The sequence below is a fragment of the Heloderma suspectum genome, chromosome 1 (genome assembly GCF_057233095.1).
Source record: "Heloderma suspectum isolate Gila_16-S chromosome 1, 16-S_ref, whole genome shotgun sequence".
Lineage (NCBI taxonomy): Eukaryota > Metazoa > Chordata > Lepidosauria > Squamata > Helodermatidae > Heloderma > Heloderma suspectum.
Genome location: NC_139458.1, coordinates 132,542,519 through 132,561,000, shown reverse-complemented (window position 1 = coordinate 132,561,000; position 18,482 = coordinate 132,542,519). Strand labels below are relative to the sequence as shown.

Below are 18,482 nucleotides of genomic sequence, written 5' to 3'. Positions count from 1 at the left end.
GTGTGTCCGATCATCTGGTGTGCACACTAACCACTCACTGTGGGTTGTGTTAGTCACTCACAATGGGTTGCCATGTCATGCAAACCCAACCTTATACTTCAAGCTTGGAAGGACAAACACCCACCACCTATTATTCAATGGACTGAAGATATCACTGCTCTTGGTAATATTTGAATATATCTCCTTCAGCCATCAATTTAATATGGATGCTTATTTAAAATATCTGGAGTGCTTACGTTAATGTATATATTTAAAACTGAAGAGTTACAACCATCTTCTTTTTAGTAAGAGTGATGTAAGTAATTATTGTGTATGGATATGTTTTGTGATGTGTTCTTTCTTTTCTTTCTTTCTTTCTTTCTTTCTTTCTTTCTTTCTTTCTCTCTCTCTCTCTCTCTCTCTCATACCCCCTTTTTGTTATTGTTATGCTTGCAAATAATAATAATAAAAAGACATATAGGGGGCTTTTGATGTGTGTTGTTTTGCCTGGTATTCTATTATCACTCAATCAATCTATTATATACTCACAGACCCATTCAAGGAAGAAAGACACATCCCAAACAGTCAAGTTTAACGTAAAATAATTTACAATATCTGGACTGAAATAAATAACAAAGGACTTTAAAATCACCAAGATTAAAACGTCATATGCTAAATTAAAATCTACAACTACATATTACACAACTGATTAAGAAATGTGAACTAAATAGTATAGTAAATTAGAATATAAACATTAAAAATATGGTGCATATGTAAGCTAGGGAAGAGACAAAACAAGACAGACTTAAGCAGAAAGGATCCTTTTACGTACCTTTGCAGCCAAACAAATAAATCTGGAAGACAAGGTAGGAGATCGCGCTGGAAGACAAGGTAGGAGATCCGATCCTCCACGGATTTCGGGAGGCCGGATTCAATAGAATCCAGCCTCATTGGGGTCTGTGGAGGATTTCTCCAACATCCCTAGTTCTTTGATCTTTGGCTAGATGGGCTTTTCAGAGGGGGAGGGAAGGAGGCTGGAGGAGACACAGGAGAAATCGTATTCTGGCCTCTCCAGTCTCCTCCCCCCGTGCCCACTGGAACACCCCATTTTCCCCCTCACAGAGGTCGAGTTTCCAACCTCGGAGAGGCAGCCAGCACAGTTCTCTCCGCGCCAGCTGTGAGGTAGCAGGGGCGGATCTCCGACTCCCCTTTCTGAGGTTGGAGCACTGTCTCCAACCTCGGGGGGGGGGGGGATCCGAACTATCCTATGGTCCCTGGGACACTCACCCAGGCCATAGGATTGCCCTCTCCACTGTTAAGAGAAATTAACACTTTTCTCCCCTTCCTGAAACATTATCACCTAGTTAGACAGTCTTGTGAAGTCCAGGAACTGCCCTGAGAGCATCTTACTTTTTTCCCTACTTGGCAAATCCCTTTGTTTTGTGTGTGTGTGTGTGTGCGCGCGCGCGCGCGCACGCATGTGCATTCAGAAGATTCTTGCTAAATACTAATGGCTTTCAGTCACTTGCTTTCTTGAACAGTCCCGTTACTAAACTTGTACCTTGGTACTATCTACTGCTAGCAGCCCAAGTACCCCCACCTCTGCTCTATTGTCACCCATTGGGGGGGGGTGTAATATTAAGCATCTGCTTTCAGAAGCAGCTACACTGTTTACTGAATTAATTTGAAGACCATATCAAAATAAAAAATTAAAACACATAGGCTGCTTGTTTCCCCCTCCCCTCCAGGCTGCTCTCCAGGGAAGCACTATAGGACTTTGACAGCAAAATGGAACCCTCCATGTTCAGAGGCAGCTGGGATCCACACAGCATGAGGAAGAGGCAGCTCTTTCTCCCCAAATGAAAAGGTCCATCATCGTGGTCGTGTGTGAGTGTGTGTGTGTGTGTGTGTTTTAAAGTACTTTACAAAATTCAGTATAGGAGGGATGAATTTTTCACCATTGAAACCTGACACTTGCTTCTCCTTCAACACCCAGTTGCTAAGACTGCAAGCTGATATATCCTTGCCTAGGGCTGTGCCCCGCTTCGGCCCAAGGCCCGAACCCTGAGTCGAAGCGGGTCGAAGCAGGTCACTTTGTGCCCCTTCCGAGGCGAAGTGGAAGGGGCAGAAAGCGATTTAGAGCGGGTAGGGGGCTCACCGAAGCACACCACGCGCTTCGGAGCTTTGGCCCCCAGTGCCTCCAGGTCCTTACCTGAGCTGCCTTCTCTGCCGCCGCCACCTTCTCCTTGCTGCCGTCATGCCTCCGCCTTCACCGCCACCTGCCGCCGCCATCTCCCGAGGCCTGGACATGTGGCGACTTGTCTTCCAGGTAGCCACCATTTTTGAAATGGTGACTTCCCGCAAGAAGAGTCGCCGCACATCCAGGCCTCAGGATATGGCGGCGGCAGTGGCAGCGAAGAAGAAGACAGCAGCAGTAGCGGCGAAGGCAGTAGCAGAGGAGGAGGCAGCCCAGGTAAGGAGCTGGGAGGTTGTGCAGGGGCGTCGGAGAGCGGACCCGAAGCGGGGTTCGCAACCCGAACCTCGTTTCGGGTTCAGGGCCGAGGAGGGTCGGGGCCCCCCCGAATCAGCCCAAGCCGTATCAGGCCCGTCTCAGAAGCGGCAAAGCGACTTCTGAGTCAGATCAGGGGGTCCCTGCACAGCCCTATCCTTGCCCCATTTGAGGGCAAAATGGATCCTCCATATTCAAAAGCAGTCTCTCTCTCTCTCACCCATCACTGATGTGCTTCACCCACATGGGTGCATTAGTCTCAAAGAGCACATAGTCTGGAAGGGGCACCCACAGCACTGTATCTGACTGTGTGATGGGGGGCACAGGAATACCATCTGGACTCCCCATCACTGCCGTGAAAAGTTATTTATTTATTTATTTATTTATTTATTTATTACATTTCTAATCCACCCAGTAACTAACATTCTCTGGGTGGATTACAAACAGTTATTTAATGCAACATTTAAGATGAAGGGATGTGTGTGTTTCTCCTGAGGTGGAACATCTGAGGAGCTGTGAGGGAAGCCAAGGTAGTTGTCTAGTGAGCCTGGTAGAATTTCCCAGGGGGCTCCCAAAAGCCACAGACATCTTGCACAGCAAAACGGGAAAATGAAAAGTTGGCAGGAATGGTCTTCCCCTCCCCTTTCTTTATATGTCATCTTCTCAAGATTGTACACCATCAGATGGGCCCTCCAGTTTTGCCAGTATCTACCCAGTTGTTGTACACATGACAGAGAGACACACAGACAGGCAGACAGACTGACTCTCAAACAGTAGTAGTTCAGGTTTGCATTGACCTGTGGTTTTCTCCTTAACAAATACAGGGATGGACGGACGGACCAGCATCCATACTCATCAGGCAGTCACTGAGCCGCTTTCATAGCTCACCCCGTTCAGAGCTGCTGCATGGCTTGGCAACTGCCCAGTGAGTGTGGTGGGGCCAAGCTGCCATTATGCGCAGAATGGTGGCTCGCTATTGTGCGCAAGACATCTTTTATGTAAATGGCAGTTGTACCACTGCCCTTTTCTGCAAGATTAGAGGCGTGAATGATAGCAAGAATAGAGGTGTAGATGGCAGCTTTATGGCCGCCATTTACATAAAAATCACCTTGCACACAATAGCGAGCTGCCCTTTCGCACGTAAGGGTGGCTTGCTACAGGGATGGGCAGCCCTGCCGCACTCATCGGGCAGTCGCCGACCTGTCCAGCGGCTTGTGTGGTGCCCCGAGTGGGGGCGAGCTGTGGAGGCATCTTGGTGAGCATGGTCCAGAGGAGCAAGCCAGGGAGAGTCCATCAAACTCCACCCCCCTTGCGGATGCTTGCCCCATCCCTAAACAAATACTAGATAACATGCTAAACAGCTCAACACACAGCAAGATAGGACTGGACTAGACAGAAAAATGTCCTACAATTCAAGCAACCCCCAGTCAGCATGGCTGGCTGGGGCACATTGCGAGCTGAAGGACTTTTCTCTGTCTAAATATGTGTGATGGGATTGTGCCCTAAAGTCAGCTTTAAATAGGATTTTTCTTAAATTTAGACCTAGGAATGAATGGGTTGGATCTAGATTGTTCATTCTGCCTGAGGAAGAGCCCCTAAGTCACGTTCTGGCCAGAACATTCCTGCTGGCAGAAAGGGGAGAGCAATTTTTGCCGATCCCATCTCCCTCTACAGCCCCAAGAAATGCCTCCCCCACTGTCCTGGAGGGTCCCCCAACCACCCAGAGCATAGTATTAGGAGACACAGGGGACTGCAGAAGAAGGGGAAAATATGTGAAAATCGCCTCCTCCCCTGTTTAGCCAACAGAAACACGCTGCTGGATCAATAGCCCTTCTGTCCATGGGAGGCTTTTGCTGGATCCAACCCAGTATGCTTTGTTTGGGCTTGGTCTATAGTTTTACTCTGGCAATGATGGGGACAAGCGGTGGTAGTTCAGTGGGAGAGCACATGCTTTGCATACCGAAGGCCCCAGGTCCATCCCCCAGCACTTCTAGGTAGGTCTGGGGAAAACTACAGAGAGACACGGCCAGTCAGTGTAGCTAGATGGACCATTGCTCTGACTCGAATAAGGCATCTTCCTTATGTCACAAAAGGGATGTATTCATCTCTCTGCTCTGGTCTGGAGGTAATCCTCTTGAACTTGTGGGAGGGGGGAGGTAAATAATATCCTGTGTCATGCTGAGACTCCTTACCTTTCTGTGCTGGTTCTTTGAGTTTTGCAGCAACATCTCTCACATTGATCTCTTCAAGGACACGAATACATACACTTACAGCAGTATCTTCTCCATAACAGCCCCACATGAGATCTACAACGTCTCGTCTATCAGCGTTCTCCAGCCGACCTCTGGGGATTTTCCTTTTTTCATCAATGGCTGGTAGCCTCCATTTAAATTCTTTGAAATCATCTTCAAGGAGTTCCTTGAGGGCGTCATAGAGGGCCTGTCTGAAGTTTTGCTTCATGTCCATCACTAGAAATTATATATCATCTGAAAATAAAACAGAAGTTTAAACTAATATTGTTCATACAGTTCTAAATTTACTAGAGAGCAGGCTCCATTGAACCCAACAGGACTTATTTCTGGCTAAAAACACAGCACATTTTACTATTCATCTTTCTCCCAAGAAGAAATTTCTACTCTATTTCCCTTTAGTGGAATTCTCCCCATAATCTTCTAGGTCAACATAATTTCAAGCAACTCATTTTTGTGCAAGGTGCTTCAGTGTGTTGTGGTGGTCCAGTTCCAGGTTTTCCTGGATAAAACTAATTTTTTGGATCCTGGTCTGGGGGGTGGGTGGGAAGGGGGCAGGGCATGGGGAGAAGCTGGCAGGCCAGATGGGGATCCCCTCCCCCCGCAGAATGTAGGTTCCACATCCCTATTTACAGATAGATGGGATTACGGGATAATATACAGAATGACATTCATACATAAATGCAATTTCTGAACACCTTTATTTAGAAAAATACAGTTAGTTTCCATTCATTTTGGGGATGTACGGATTCCCCACCGTCCATTCCGGTGGGAAATCTGTGGGGGGGGAGGCTATCCGTTCCTCCCCCGCGGAATCCTTGCGGAGCAGCTCTGCAGAGTCAAGGGCCACCCTGTTCCACCGTCTGCATGCCCCGGATTCCCCCGGGGTTTTTCGCCTCCCTGAACTTATGTAAATAATTCCGTAAGTACCGCCAAAAAATCCTTTTCACGCACCCGCGGTTGGTCTCCGTAAGCCTCAGGTCATATACGGAAAATGCCTATTTATTTTCATTAAAAGGGTAAAGCCCTTTGCGGGGATTCCCCACTTAACTTCCAGTCACCTGACCTGTCCTCACCTCACCTCACCTCCACAGACAATAAACATAAAAGATGGAGGATTTCCGTGGACTTCGCAACTCAGCCCCAGCGAAAGAAAGCCTCGGGTCACAGGGAAAATGCCTATATCATAAAAAGGGTAAAGCCATTCACATTCTTCTTCCATTTCCAATTTATGGATTTCTTCTCGTGATTATTTTTGTAAAATCCGCTGTTCGGCAGACAAAGAAAAAAGGTCCACATGAGCTCCGGCCCGGGTCGACCAGGCTGCCCCGTTCCGAGGAGGTTTCCGTGGACCAGATTTGTCAGAATTCGATCCTATTTAAAATTCATGCGGAATTCTCTGACATCCCTAATTCATGTACATTTTCCATATTCATTCAGATAGCTACCCATGTTGGAGCAATGGAGCCTGGTGGCCAGCCAGAAGCAGGAGGCGTGCTGCACACAGCTGCTTCTCTGGTGTTCACGTCTTCCTCAGCGTTCTGCTGTTTTGGGTGTATCTTAAATGCTTTTTCCCATGTCTTTGCACAATGTGGAAAAACATGTCTTTTGACAAGATGTCCTGGTTGACCATTCATTGGGCTCATCTTCTCTCTTTTGGAAATTCTTCTTTTTGATGTCAGAAGCCTCAACTTCAACTACCAGCAGCATTCTTGCCTTAGAGAGCCCTTGCTTCAGGGGTTGGGCTTATCTTGGAAGTCTCCTTGTCCAGTGTTTTCCCCCCAAACACAGCTAATTACATGCATGTTGTTCTTTATGTTCCACAGTTAGCTTTGCATGTATGCACACCTTGTTTTCCTAATTCTTCAGCATTTTCCTCCTGGTAACTTTCTTCCATCCAGGAACTGTTTCACCCAAAAAGGAGGGCATTATGGGCTTCTCCACACCAGGCTTTTTATTAGAGCTGTGCACAAATGGCTTCTCAAAATTCTCCAGCCTATTTGTGGGAAGAGAAATTGGGGAGAGAATTTCACTGAATTTCTCCTAGGGGAGGAGAAATTCTCCAACAGTTTCTCACAGATAGGGCTCACTATTGGCAGGGGTTGTAGCACAGGTTCGTTCTGTTTTCCCAAGGGTTTTTGGTTGATTGCACTGCTTCTGAAAGAGACAACAGCATCAACTGTGTTGAGGCTTCCACTTTTTTGAGGCAAACCCAACCCGTGAGAATTTCTCCGAAATGTCTCCTCCTTCGAATTTCTTTTCAAAAGCAATTTCTTTTCTATCAAATTGAATGAGAATGATTGAATGTGGGAGAAACTTTGAGCACAGCACTACTTTATATGTCACAACTTTACTGGAGTTTCTGCTTCTGGATTCTTTGCAGGATTAAGATCGGCCTTTAACCACACTTTGCTTCCCCCTCCCCTGGGAGGGGGGATTTCCTTTATCTGCAAGTTCTATATTTTCATTATACAGCCACTAAACGGCACTATGGTTATAGCACAACTCAATCATTACATGGCAAGATTCAAATCATTATTTTTAGGTAGCTCATTATCCCCGTTACAAATAAAGCAGCAGAAATTGTCACAAAGCATGGGAGAGGCCCATCATGTTGGCAACATCATGTAAAGTACCCATAAATGTCCATGAGTAACCAGTCTCGACCATGGGATAAAAGGCTCACGTACAGAAGCCCTATATGATTTTATGTGACACCTACTCTGATCCATGAGAAAACACTCTGTATGGCTCCAAAGAATCCCACCTTCATTGCCAGTGAAGTAAATCATAAAAAGAAGGCCACACAGAGGTTGCAAAAGCAACAACAACTGTAATCATTAATGCTGACTGGGAACAGGCTCTGGGGCTGCTGCCTGCATGCCCTAAACAGACCTACTGCAAAGGGTGGGCTGTGTGTTGAGGAGGCAGCAGTAGGACTTTGCCGTACAACCATAAGGTGAACGGACCATTTTTCGGCCCCAACACAAGCAGGAGATGGCATGCTCTGTGGCTGGAGAAGGTGAAGGAGGCCCAGGAGAAAAACATGTGCCAACCAGACTGCATGAAACAGAGCACCAACAACATATCTATTTAATTAATTCTTTCTAACTATTATTATTGTTATTTACTACATTTCTATGCTGCTCAATAGCCAAAGCTCTCTGGGTGATTTACAAAGAATAAAAACATGCAAATACAGTATACAGAGACTAAAAGCCATTTACATTAAAAAAAAAAACACTAACAGACAATATACACAAGATAACATATATCTAAAACATCTCAAAAAAGCAATCTCAAGCAAACAACCATAACTTCAAACTATCCAGGATCAATTAAAACTATCATATGCTGCCAAATGCCTGGAAGAAGAGAAAGGTCTTAACCTGGCGCCCAAAACATAACAATGTTGGCACCAGGCGGGTCTCATTGTGGAGATCATTCCATAAGGGGGGGGGCACCACCAAGAAGGCCCTCTCCCTTGTTGCTGTCCTCCAAGCTTCCCTCGGAGTAGGCAGCTGGAGAAGGACCTTAGATGTTAAGCATAGTGTATGGGTAGATTTGTGTCAGGAGAGGTGCTCCATCAGACAGGGCTGTGCACCGCTTCGGTCAGAAACCTGAATAACGAGGCTAAGCAGGCTGATTTGGAGGTGCCTCATCTTGCTACAAACCAGATCAGAACAGCACCGAGGCACCCAGAACCGAAGCAGGTCACCTAGGAGATGGCTTGGTCTGCCTCATATATTCAGAGCTGTTATGCCTTCTGAGCAGCCCAGACAGGCTGTCCCCAAAATGTATCAACTTCTGAATGATCACACAGACAGGGAGAAGGAAGAGAAGGGAGAGGGAAGGGGAGAGGATGTGGAGGTACCAAATGTATCAATTTGAGAGAGATCTGGCCACCAGGAGGTACAGAAGATGGGGAGGGAGGGAGGGAGGGAGGGAGGATGAGCAGGAGGGAGTGAGCTTTGCTGTGAGTCAGCCTCCATTTGCTCCTTGTGCGGGAGGTGGTGTTACCGGAGAGGAGAGGGCTAGGAGCTACAGCAGTGTCTCCAAAGTGGGATGCATGCACTCCAGGGAGGGTGCAACACTATCCATTGGGGTGCACGAGCCGCCTGATAATTGAGCAGCCTCCCGCTGCCCTGAGGAGCTGCCATCGTGTGCAATTATGGCAGTGGCGGAGGCAGCAGCAGCAGGATGGGACGGGACCTGAGAGGGAAGCTCCATGGCACTTCTCTCTCTGCTCTAGTCCGATCCTGCCTCTGCTGCGGCCACCAAGAGGAACTGCCCAGTCTCTGCCAGGCATGGCAGAGGAAGCCTTAACCCTTCCCACTCTCCTTTGGCAGAACCAAGCCCCAAAGGAAGTGCATGCTATGGCAGCTACCCTTCTGTAATAGATTTACCAATCATTCCTGTTTGTTCATTAAAAAATCCAGAAAATTTAACTGTAGTTGCTTATCTTCCCCCACACGCACCCGTTTTCAATTCTCCCTCAATCATTAGTTTGCCCTTACTTTGATTCTCTCTCTCTCTCTCTCTATACATATATATATATATATACACACACACACACACACACACAGTCTCTCTCTGTATCTTTCCTTTCCTTGTTCTTGGCTCCCCTCCACCTCCCCTTCTCAATCGCTGTATTCCTTTCCTTCCCATTTTTGATCTCCCACCACCACCAAAAAATTAAAAAAACCCTTCTCTTCTGTTAGGATTATAGTTAGCCCCCCCGCTTTGCTTGTAGCTTGGTGTTTGCTTTTCTTTTGCTTGTGTGTGTGTGTGTGCGTGTGCACGTGTGTGCACACTTGTGCTCTGTGGACAAGCAAACAGGGTGAGTCAAAGGCGTACACACAGTCCCGATTTCCAGAAACAGTGGGCAAAGGACTACACACATTAACAGGTATTATTTAAATAATATAATACTACACTATGTGTTGCAAAGCCAGCCAGCCCAATATGAGGCATCTGTGGGGTCTTGGCAGAGGTGGGTGAGGTGCTGCTGTGCCCTCCTGGCAGGGTGGCTGTCTTTGTTTGCTTCCTGCCTACCAGCCAGTGTTTTCTCAGGCAATTCAGCCAAAGAGACCCTGAGGTTGTTGACTGTGAATAAGAAAGTAGTCCTATTGGCACTTCAAAGAAACCTACAGCAGAGTTTAGGGTTGGTGACCTTCTCACTGCTTCAACACTTAACTTGATTATCCCTTTATGAACTTTGGTTTGAGTTTCTGAGAACAGCACATTTCACCTGTGCCTTGCACAAAAACTAGCAGGCCATACTGTCCGAGATTTGGCAGGTGGGATGCCCTCCAGGGGGGCTGTGCATTCACCAACTTTCATGCACTTCTGTGCAAGTATTTAAAAGTTATAGCTCTTTGCTTTGAGAGATCTCCTTGAAAAAATCAAAATTCACCTGCACCTAGCACAAAAACTACTGGGCCAATTTCCTGACATTTGGCAGGTGCACACCCCTCCAGGGGGTCTGAGCGTTCACCAAATTTCATGTATGTATCATGAAAAGTGAAAAGGTTATGGCCATTTGTGTTTCCCCATGCAAGTCAAAGGGAACACACCAAAAAAAAAGAATGATTCAGCTGTCCGAATCTTGCTTTGGATTCGGATACAAGTTGAAGCGGATGGGGTTCTAATCTGTCCGAAGCAAAGCAGGGCCACTTTAGAAGGTCCAAAGTGGCATCCAAAGTGAAATGGCGATCTGTGCAGAGCCCTGCCATCAGGTATTGTGGTCCCAATCTGTGTAACTAAGGATAACAATGTGAAACAAACAAACAAAAATTGAACAGGAACTGGATGACAGCCACTTTTCCTAAGGGGAATGGGATGTTAGATTGAACCGCCTGCCTCCCAGAACTAGTCTATAAGACTGGATTGGCCTGCCAAAGAGAGATGGCCCCTCGACAGCATCAGAGAGGCCACAGGATGCTGCAGATCTCCCCCTCAGAGACCACAGATGTGATTGTGGGTCCCCCCACCCAGCCCCTCCTGGTCATCACAGGAAGCTCTGTGGCAGCTGCCTCTCCCCAGGGCACAGTGAAGGATGTGCGAGAACTCCATTGGGGAGTGAAATTTCAGTGGATTCTAATGGTTCAGTCCTGCCGAATTTTGCACTGTTTCCCCCTGTTGGCATTGACTTGATCTGTAACAAGATGATCCAATATGTGGATTTCGTGGTTTGTTTTTTTAATGGTAGCCCCAGATGGGAACCACTGAAGTAGAAGATGAAATTGACAACTTCTTTGACAAGTGCAGAATATGGCTCTGCCAGGCTAAATGAAGTCGTTTGTGGAGAGTATGCAACTTTTTTTATTTATTTATTTATTTATTATTATTAAATTTATTAATCGCCCATCTGGCTGGTCACCCAGCCACTCTGGGCGATGTACAACATACAATAAAACAGTTTAAAACAATAAAATTCTACAGTAAAAACATTTTCTAAAATACCCTAACCCACCCCAAATGCCTGCCTGAACAATCACATTTTTAATGCACGACAGAAGCTCATTAAAGAGGGGGCATGGCGGAGTTCCCTAGGGAGGGAGTTCCACAGAGTGGGGGCCACCACAGAAAAGGCCCTCTCCCTTATCCCCACCAGTCTAGCAGTCCTGGCTGATGGGACAGAGAGAAGGCCATCCGAGGCTGATCTTGTTAAGCGGCCTGTCTGGTGCTGCTGGAGGCGCTCCTTAAGATAGGCTGGGCCAGAATCATATAGGGTTTTAAAGGTCAAAACCAACACCTTGAATTTGGCCTGGAAAACAACTGGTAATCAGTGCAACTCCTTCAGCACTGGAGTGATGTGATCTCGCCGGCGGCTGCCTTTAATCAGGTGAGCCGCCGCATTCTGTACCAGCTGCAGCTTCTGAACCATCTTCAAGGGTAACCCCATGTAGAGTGCATTACAGTAGTCTAAATGAGAGGAGACTAGGGCATGCACTACCGATGGGAGCAGATGGTCGGGAAGGAAGGGGCGCAGCTGCCGTATCAGATGGAGTTGATATAGCGCTGTCCAGCTCACAGCTGACACCTGAGCCTCCATGGAGAGCTGGGAGTCCAAAATGACCCCCAGGCTGCGGACCTGGTCTTTCAAGGGTAGCCGTACCCCATTCAACACCAGGTCAACATCCCCCAGCCTCCTCTTGTCTCCCACCAAAAGTACCTCGGTCTTGTCAGGGTTCAGCTTCAGCTTATTCCTCCCCATCCAGCCACTCACGGTCTCCAGACATTTGGACAGGGATTCTACGGCCAACCTTGGTAAAGATTTGAATGAGAGGTAGAGCTGCGTGTCATCCGCATATTGATGACACTGCACCCCAAACCTCCTGATGATAGCCCCCAGTGGCTTCACATAGATATTAAATAGCATCGGGGAGAGGATGGAACCCTGTGGCACCCCACAAGTGAGTGGCCACGGGTCCGAAACCTCCTCTCCCAGTGCTACCCTCTGATACCTGCCGGAGAGGAAGGACCGGAACCACTGCAATACGGTGTCTCCAATGCCCAATCCCTCCAGGCGGTCCAGGAGGATACCATGGTCAACGGTATCAAAAACCGCTGAGAGGTCAAGGAGAACAAGGAAGGAGCATTCACCCCTATCCAGAGCCCTCCTCATATCATCTACCAAGGCGACCAAGGCCATTTCTGTCCCATGCCCAAGCCTGAAGCCCGACTGAAATGGGTCTAGATAATCAGTTTCTTCCAAGTGTGCCTTCAACTGCATTGCCACCACCCGCTCAATCACCTTGCCCCAAAATGGCAGATTTGAGACTGGGCAAAAGTTGTTCAGAACTTGAGGATCCAAGGAGAGCTTCTTTAAGAGCGGTCTTATCACTGCCTCCTTGAGGGCTGATGGCATCACTCCCTCCACAAGGGAGGCGTTCACCACTGCCCTGATCCCCTCACCCAGTCTCTCCCTGCAGCCCATAATGAGCCACGATGGGCAAGGATCAAGTAAGCAGGTGGTCGGCCTTACAGATGAAAGCACCTTGTCCACTTCATCAGGAGGAAGAAGCTGGAACTGATCCCACAAAACCGGTTTGCCACAGGCCGCCTCTTGCTCACTAACTGTATCCACAGCGTGCAGAGCAACACACCTAATCTGATCAATTTTATCTGCAAAGTGCCTTGCCAAGGCCTCACAGGAGGCCTTAGAATGCTCCAGTGGTTCAGGAGCCACAGGACCGACCAGGCTCCGGACCACTTGGAACAGCCTCCTGGGACAGCACTCTGCAGACGCGATAGAGGCAGCATAATATTCCTTTTTTTGCTGCTTTCACCACCACGTGATAGGCTGAAGATACAGCTCTAGCCCGTGTCTGATTGTCTTTGGAGCGAGACTTCCGCCACCGGCGCTCTAGCCGTCTCACCTCCTGTTTCAGAGCTCATAACCGTGGATTGAACCATGGTGCAGTCCGAGCCCTGTTCAGGGGGAGAGGGCGTTTCGGAGCCACCTGATCTAATGCCCCAGTGATTGCGGCATTCCAGCCACCCACCAGGGTCTCGACCAAGTGGCCGTTGGCGTGCCCCAGAGAATCCCCAAGCGTGTTCAGGAATCCATTTGGATCCATAAGATGCCTGGGGCGGAGCATTTTAATGGGTTCTCCAGCCCTGCGGAGGGGTTGTGGAACCGAGAACTGATATTTACAGGGTACCAGTCTGCCTGTCCACTATGTAGTCCCATTGTAAGTACTTAAGGATATTTACAATGGGAATACATAGTGGATAGGCAGACTTGTGCAAGACCATTAAAAAAAAATGAAAAAAAATTACAACCGCATTTCTGCAAATTTGCAGTCCTGAAAAACACACCCAATCCCATTTGCACAAATTTAAAGACCTCAATAATAATACTTTTAAAAAATGACCCCATTTACACAAATCATGGGGCCCAGAAAAAAATGTGTATATGTATTTAATATGTGCAAAAAGATAACAAACATTTCTGGAATCGGGGGGGGGGGAATCTGCTACCATCTACCACCACTTGTTGGAATGGAAACACTGTGAAATCCCATTGGGCTTCAATGGAACAGAATCCTCAGGTCCGCACATCCCTAGTCAGAAGTCCAAACCCAGGGAAAGGAAGGAGAGGGAGAGGGGCAATAGAGGGTGGGGGTTGAGGCTCTGGACCTGCTGGATCCGAAGGTGTCTCAGCCCCCATCCTCGCCCCAGGCAGCAAGCAGGACTTAGATGGGCTCAGAGGCCCATCTAACATACAGTGCATTTATGAGGATGGAGGGGCAAAAAGAGCCCCCATTGCTTCTCCTACCCTGCTGGCAAGAGTCTGGCAGGGGTTCGGATGGACGGAGCACTCCAAGGTGGGTGCCCTCCATCATGTGGGCTAAACACCCATAGGATGGCACCCTAAGACACAGAGAGCAGAGGGAATGTCAGGAGGAAATATTATAAGGCAGAATTAATTAAAGAAGTTACTTAATTAAAGCAGGAATGAAATGAACATGGCAGCAAAAAGATGGTGGCGGGGGGAGGAACTGGTTCAACATTCAATATAAGGGAAAAGAAGAATGAAGTAATGCATGGGGAACTGCCTGGAAAAGCAAGAGACACAGACAGAAAAAAAGGGGGATAATAATATCACACAAACACACATGAAGAACTTCAGGAGAGCTAAATTCCAATTATCTAATATCTGTTTCCTAGCTAGGGGAGGCAAAAATGGATTCACTGCCTAATTCTACGTCAAGACAAACAAACAGGCAAACACACAGAATGACTGAGAAATCAAAGGGTACCCGAAAGAGAAAGACTTTGCAGGAAAACATCTGAGAGAAAGATTGAGTTAAAACAGAAAGCAAGGATTAGGTTAAGCAGAAAGAATGCAACCATGAGCAAACAAAACTCGAAGCCACGATGCCCCACCCCAGCACACAAGAAAATCCTATTCACTTCCTCCTCACAGCTACAGTGTATGTACAGCTGAGAGAAATGGAAGACAGGATTTTTAAACACTTATTAAAACTCATTGGCAGATTAGCATGACACACAAAGCCACCCTGTGAGTAAGCCATGGTGGGTTGTTCACGGAACAACCCACAGTACACCTGACAGATGATTGGGCTTGCCATGGCTTGTTCTCCCCTCTTCCCACTCAGTCCTCCAGCCAGGTCCAGCATGTATCCCCGGGGATTTTGCAGCAAAATCGGTCTTGTCTCCCCCTCCTTGCTCCGATCTCTATTTTAATTCCCTGGCTTTTTTTTTTTTTTTTTTTTGGTGCCTCAGAAATGCACAAATGAGGTCACATTATTGTTGTTGTTGTTGTTGTTATTATTATCATTATCATTATCATTATTATTATCATTATTATTTCACAAATGCACAAGTCTGCACACTTCTTCATGCCTGCTCAATTTCCTTGTATGTTTCACCGGTCAAAGGGAGCAGCAAAATGAAGTAGGGAACATACAAAGAAATTGACAAGACCAGGCCGCATATAGGCTAATTTGCACACAGTTGTGAAGGACTGGGGCGGGGGAGAAAAAAGAGTAAGACAAAGGAGGGATCCTACAGCACAATTCAGAAGCATCAAAAATGGGGGGGGGGAGCCAGAGGAGTAAGTGCAACAAAAGTGGGGGATGATCTCTCCCCCTTGGCAATGTGATCCTCTTGCTTTTAAGTGTTGAACTGACACTGCTCAGTGTCTTTCACCTTTTCAACACTTCCCAGCTCTCCTGAACAGGGGAAGATTAATTCCCCACCACCACTTTTTGCTGCTCCTTTTCAGAGCAGTTACTGCTGTGGTTACTGTGTTTCCAGGAGAAGTGTGCAATCTCCCTGACAGTAAATGGAGGGGAAATCTGCACACCTACACTAATGCAGCAGTTAATGCAGGTGTGCAAATTTCCCTTCCATTTAGTGCCCTGCCCTTAAATTTGTGCAAATATTTCCAAGTTGTTGGTTGTTGTTTTTTTTAACCTTTTAAAGGATGGCAGAACAGGGCAGAGCACCTGCACCAGCGGTACTTACATCCGCCTCCCCCCGCCCCCATGGGGCCCCATTCACTCTGTCCCATGCAGCTGCCTTCTCAGGGTTTGTTTGTTTGTTTGTTTGTTTTGGTAACTGTCAGGGAGATTTGTGCATGTATCCTGGAAGCACAGTAAGCGCAGCAGTAACCACTTCGAAAAGGAGCAGGGAAAAGTTGGGTGGAATTAGTATCTCCCCTTTCTGGGGTAGCTGGACAGTCAGGAAAGCGTCGAAAAGGTGAAAGAGGTTTGCGGGTTGCAATCCTATGCACATTCTTCTGAGTGAACTCAATATGGCTTCGAAGTGGACATGCATAGAATTGCACTATATAACATGCCACATAACTGCCACAATCAGGTAAGTGAAGCCTGCTTTTCCCTGTACTGTTGATACAGCACCCCAACTTGACTGGTCCCTATACTTTTTTTTCATTCTCTCTCTCTCTTTCTCTCTCTCTCTCTCTTTTAATCTCTTTCTGCAACAGCTTTGAAATCCAGTTAATGATAACAACTTTCCTCTCCGGTTACAGCCTCGAATCAAAGCAACTGTTCCTGTCTTCAGACAAAGGACACACTGCTCATATCTCTGAGAGCCCCACTTTTTGCAATACTGAATGTTCAATCCACAGTGGCTGCAATCCTGTCCATAATTTGGCTGTTTATATCCCACGGAAGTCAATGGGATTAAAGCAATATAATGGGGCTAATCTAAACAAGATTGCAAGCGATGCCTTTTCTGGAGGTAATTTATAATCCCATCCATCCCTCCCTTACCTGGCAACATCGGTGACATTTCTGGATTTGAAAGATAAAACAAAAAAACACCAGGCTCATTCCTTTGGAATACAGATGTACACTGTCTTCAGGAAGCTGAAATACACTAAACAGGTTCTTTTCAGTCTTCCACAGTTTAAAAAAAATTACCTACTGTTATAATTCCTCCTTCCCCTTCTAGTTTTGAAATAAATATTTACAGTAGTCTTCCCACAAGGAGATCTATGATGACAATGTGACCAGTGTCAGCAAAAAGTTGGAACAGCCTCTCTATTTACAATGACGACACTGAGCAATAAGGAAGTTTCATTAGGAGCACCCCCTCCCCCTCCCGAGATTACCTGATGATGTTACAAGGAAGGAGCGGCATCTGGTGGTGGACATAAATATCAGCATGACCAATTTAGCCATGAAGCTTATTTTCGCTGCCCATGCTCAGCCTCAGAGGACTGTGTGTCCCCTTCATTATTCACATCCAGGTCCTTACCAGCCACAGAGGCTCAATCTACATTGAGACATCTTCTGACATGGATGCAGTTCAAAAATGTATTTTCCTGAATCTACATTTACACCCCCCATGGAAGCCATAGCCAATTAATGCGGTGAGATAAATCCTGCTTTCCTGAGGCAAACATAATCTCAAACTGCATTAATTTGGCTATATGCAGGAGGAGACTTGCTGCATCGACAAGCTTCCTTCCTTCTCTTTTTTTAAACACCTGTTAAGCTTCTGCACAGGTGTGATGGAGAGAATGCATGGAGATTTTTTAAAAGGTCATCCTCAAAGCAATTCCCAATTCCCCGCCCCCTCTCCCATGCTGAGTAAGTGCCATTGAAGACAATGTGCTTTACCTCTGAGTAGACATGTATATTGGGTTCTTCGTTAAGGCAAGGAAATGAAAAGGACCAAGGAGAGAACTGGGAAGCCTTGACAAGACATTCCAAACACTGTTTGTGTTCTTTCCCAAAGGCAGGGGCAGGGGAAGAGGCCCTGCATTCCTTCTTCAGTTCACTGGAAGGCAAAGAGAAAGAGAGGGAGAGAAGCTGTAGGGGGGCACGAGGGAGGCGAAAAGCACTTGGACACCGATGGGGCTTCTCTCCTCAAAGCTGCTGCTTTGTATCAGTGCTACCCCATGTAGAGTGGAGCCATCTGAGGTGTGTGTGTTATTCCCAGATTCACACCTCCGCAGGGGCGCATTAGGAAATACTCTTAAAAACAACAACTTGATCTTGGTTAGCAGAGGGTGAACCAGACATGACGGGGTTAACTCCTCTCTGCCAAGAGTGGTTAACCCATTCCTTTCAGGTTCACCCTTCCCCAATGGCAACTTTTCATTCCTCCTTGCAGCACCACTCCCTCCCCTGCTCACCCCCCATGGCACTGAAGCCAGTACTGCAAGTTTAGCACACATTGAATCCCAAAATGCAAGGAAGTCTGAGTGAAGGGGAAAGCTGTCATAAAAGGACTTTGCAAAAATGCATTTTTTACAACAAGAAAACCCGGGATTGATGCGGATTGGGAGTAGTGTCATTTGTCATGCCCATGTGTGTGGCACAGTAGCACCATAGTAAATTTTCTTATGTAGATTGGACCAGAGTCTCTTCATCCAGGTGTTGTTTGGGCAAAAGGGTTGCTGCGTTAAGGCGGTAAAAGGGACTTTGCAGAGGAGGGGGATTTGTGCGATTGCTTTCTTTTTTAAATGTATTTCCCACCTTCCTATGAAAATAAGTGCTCAAGATAAAAATACAAATAACAAAGTTATAATTAAAACTCAAAAAAAACTCATGCCAGTAAAAATAGATCCATAAAAACAGATTCATAAAAATAAAAACCCAGAGAACACACCTGATGTTTAATTATTTTTGAGGTTCAATTTGGATCAGGAAGTGTGAACTAGATGAAGCATTCATTCTGTCCAAATAATGGAAGATTCGTTGAGAGATTAAGACCAGTGGCTCTGGGGAGCATGCATG

General features: G+C 46.8%; 1 protein-coding gene across 7 annotated transcripts in view; it reads right to left on the bottom strand.

Annotated features, from left to right (window-relative positions):
• The window catches only part of LOC146357895 (NACHT, LRR and PYD domains-containing protein 12-like), an 81,904-nt gene that overhangs the window by 62,326 nt on the left and 1,096 nt on the right, over positions 1-18,482 (bottom strand). For 2 of the 7 annotated variants that reach the window (XM_084807659.1, XM_084830950.1), the window contains exons 1-2: positions 16,509-16,755; positions 4,681-4,974 (exon numbers count right to left, since the gene is read on the bottom strand). In XM_084807659.1, coding sequence (XP_084663785.1) covers positions 4,681-4,954 — 274 coding nt within the window. In that variant the 5' untranslated portion in view covers positions 4,955-4,974; positions 16,509-16,755. Of the gene's footprint in view, positions 1-4,680; positions 4,975-11,914; positions 12,006-16,508; positions 16,756-17,360; positions 17,521-18,482 lie in introns of those variants that run through there. The other 5 variants (XM_084827950.1, XM_084831764.1, XM_084815832.1 and 2 more) reach the window with 4 other exon arrangements.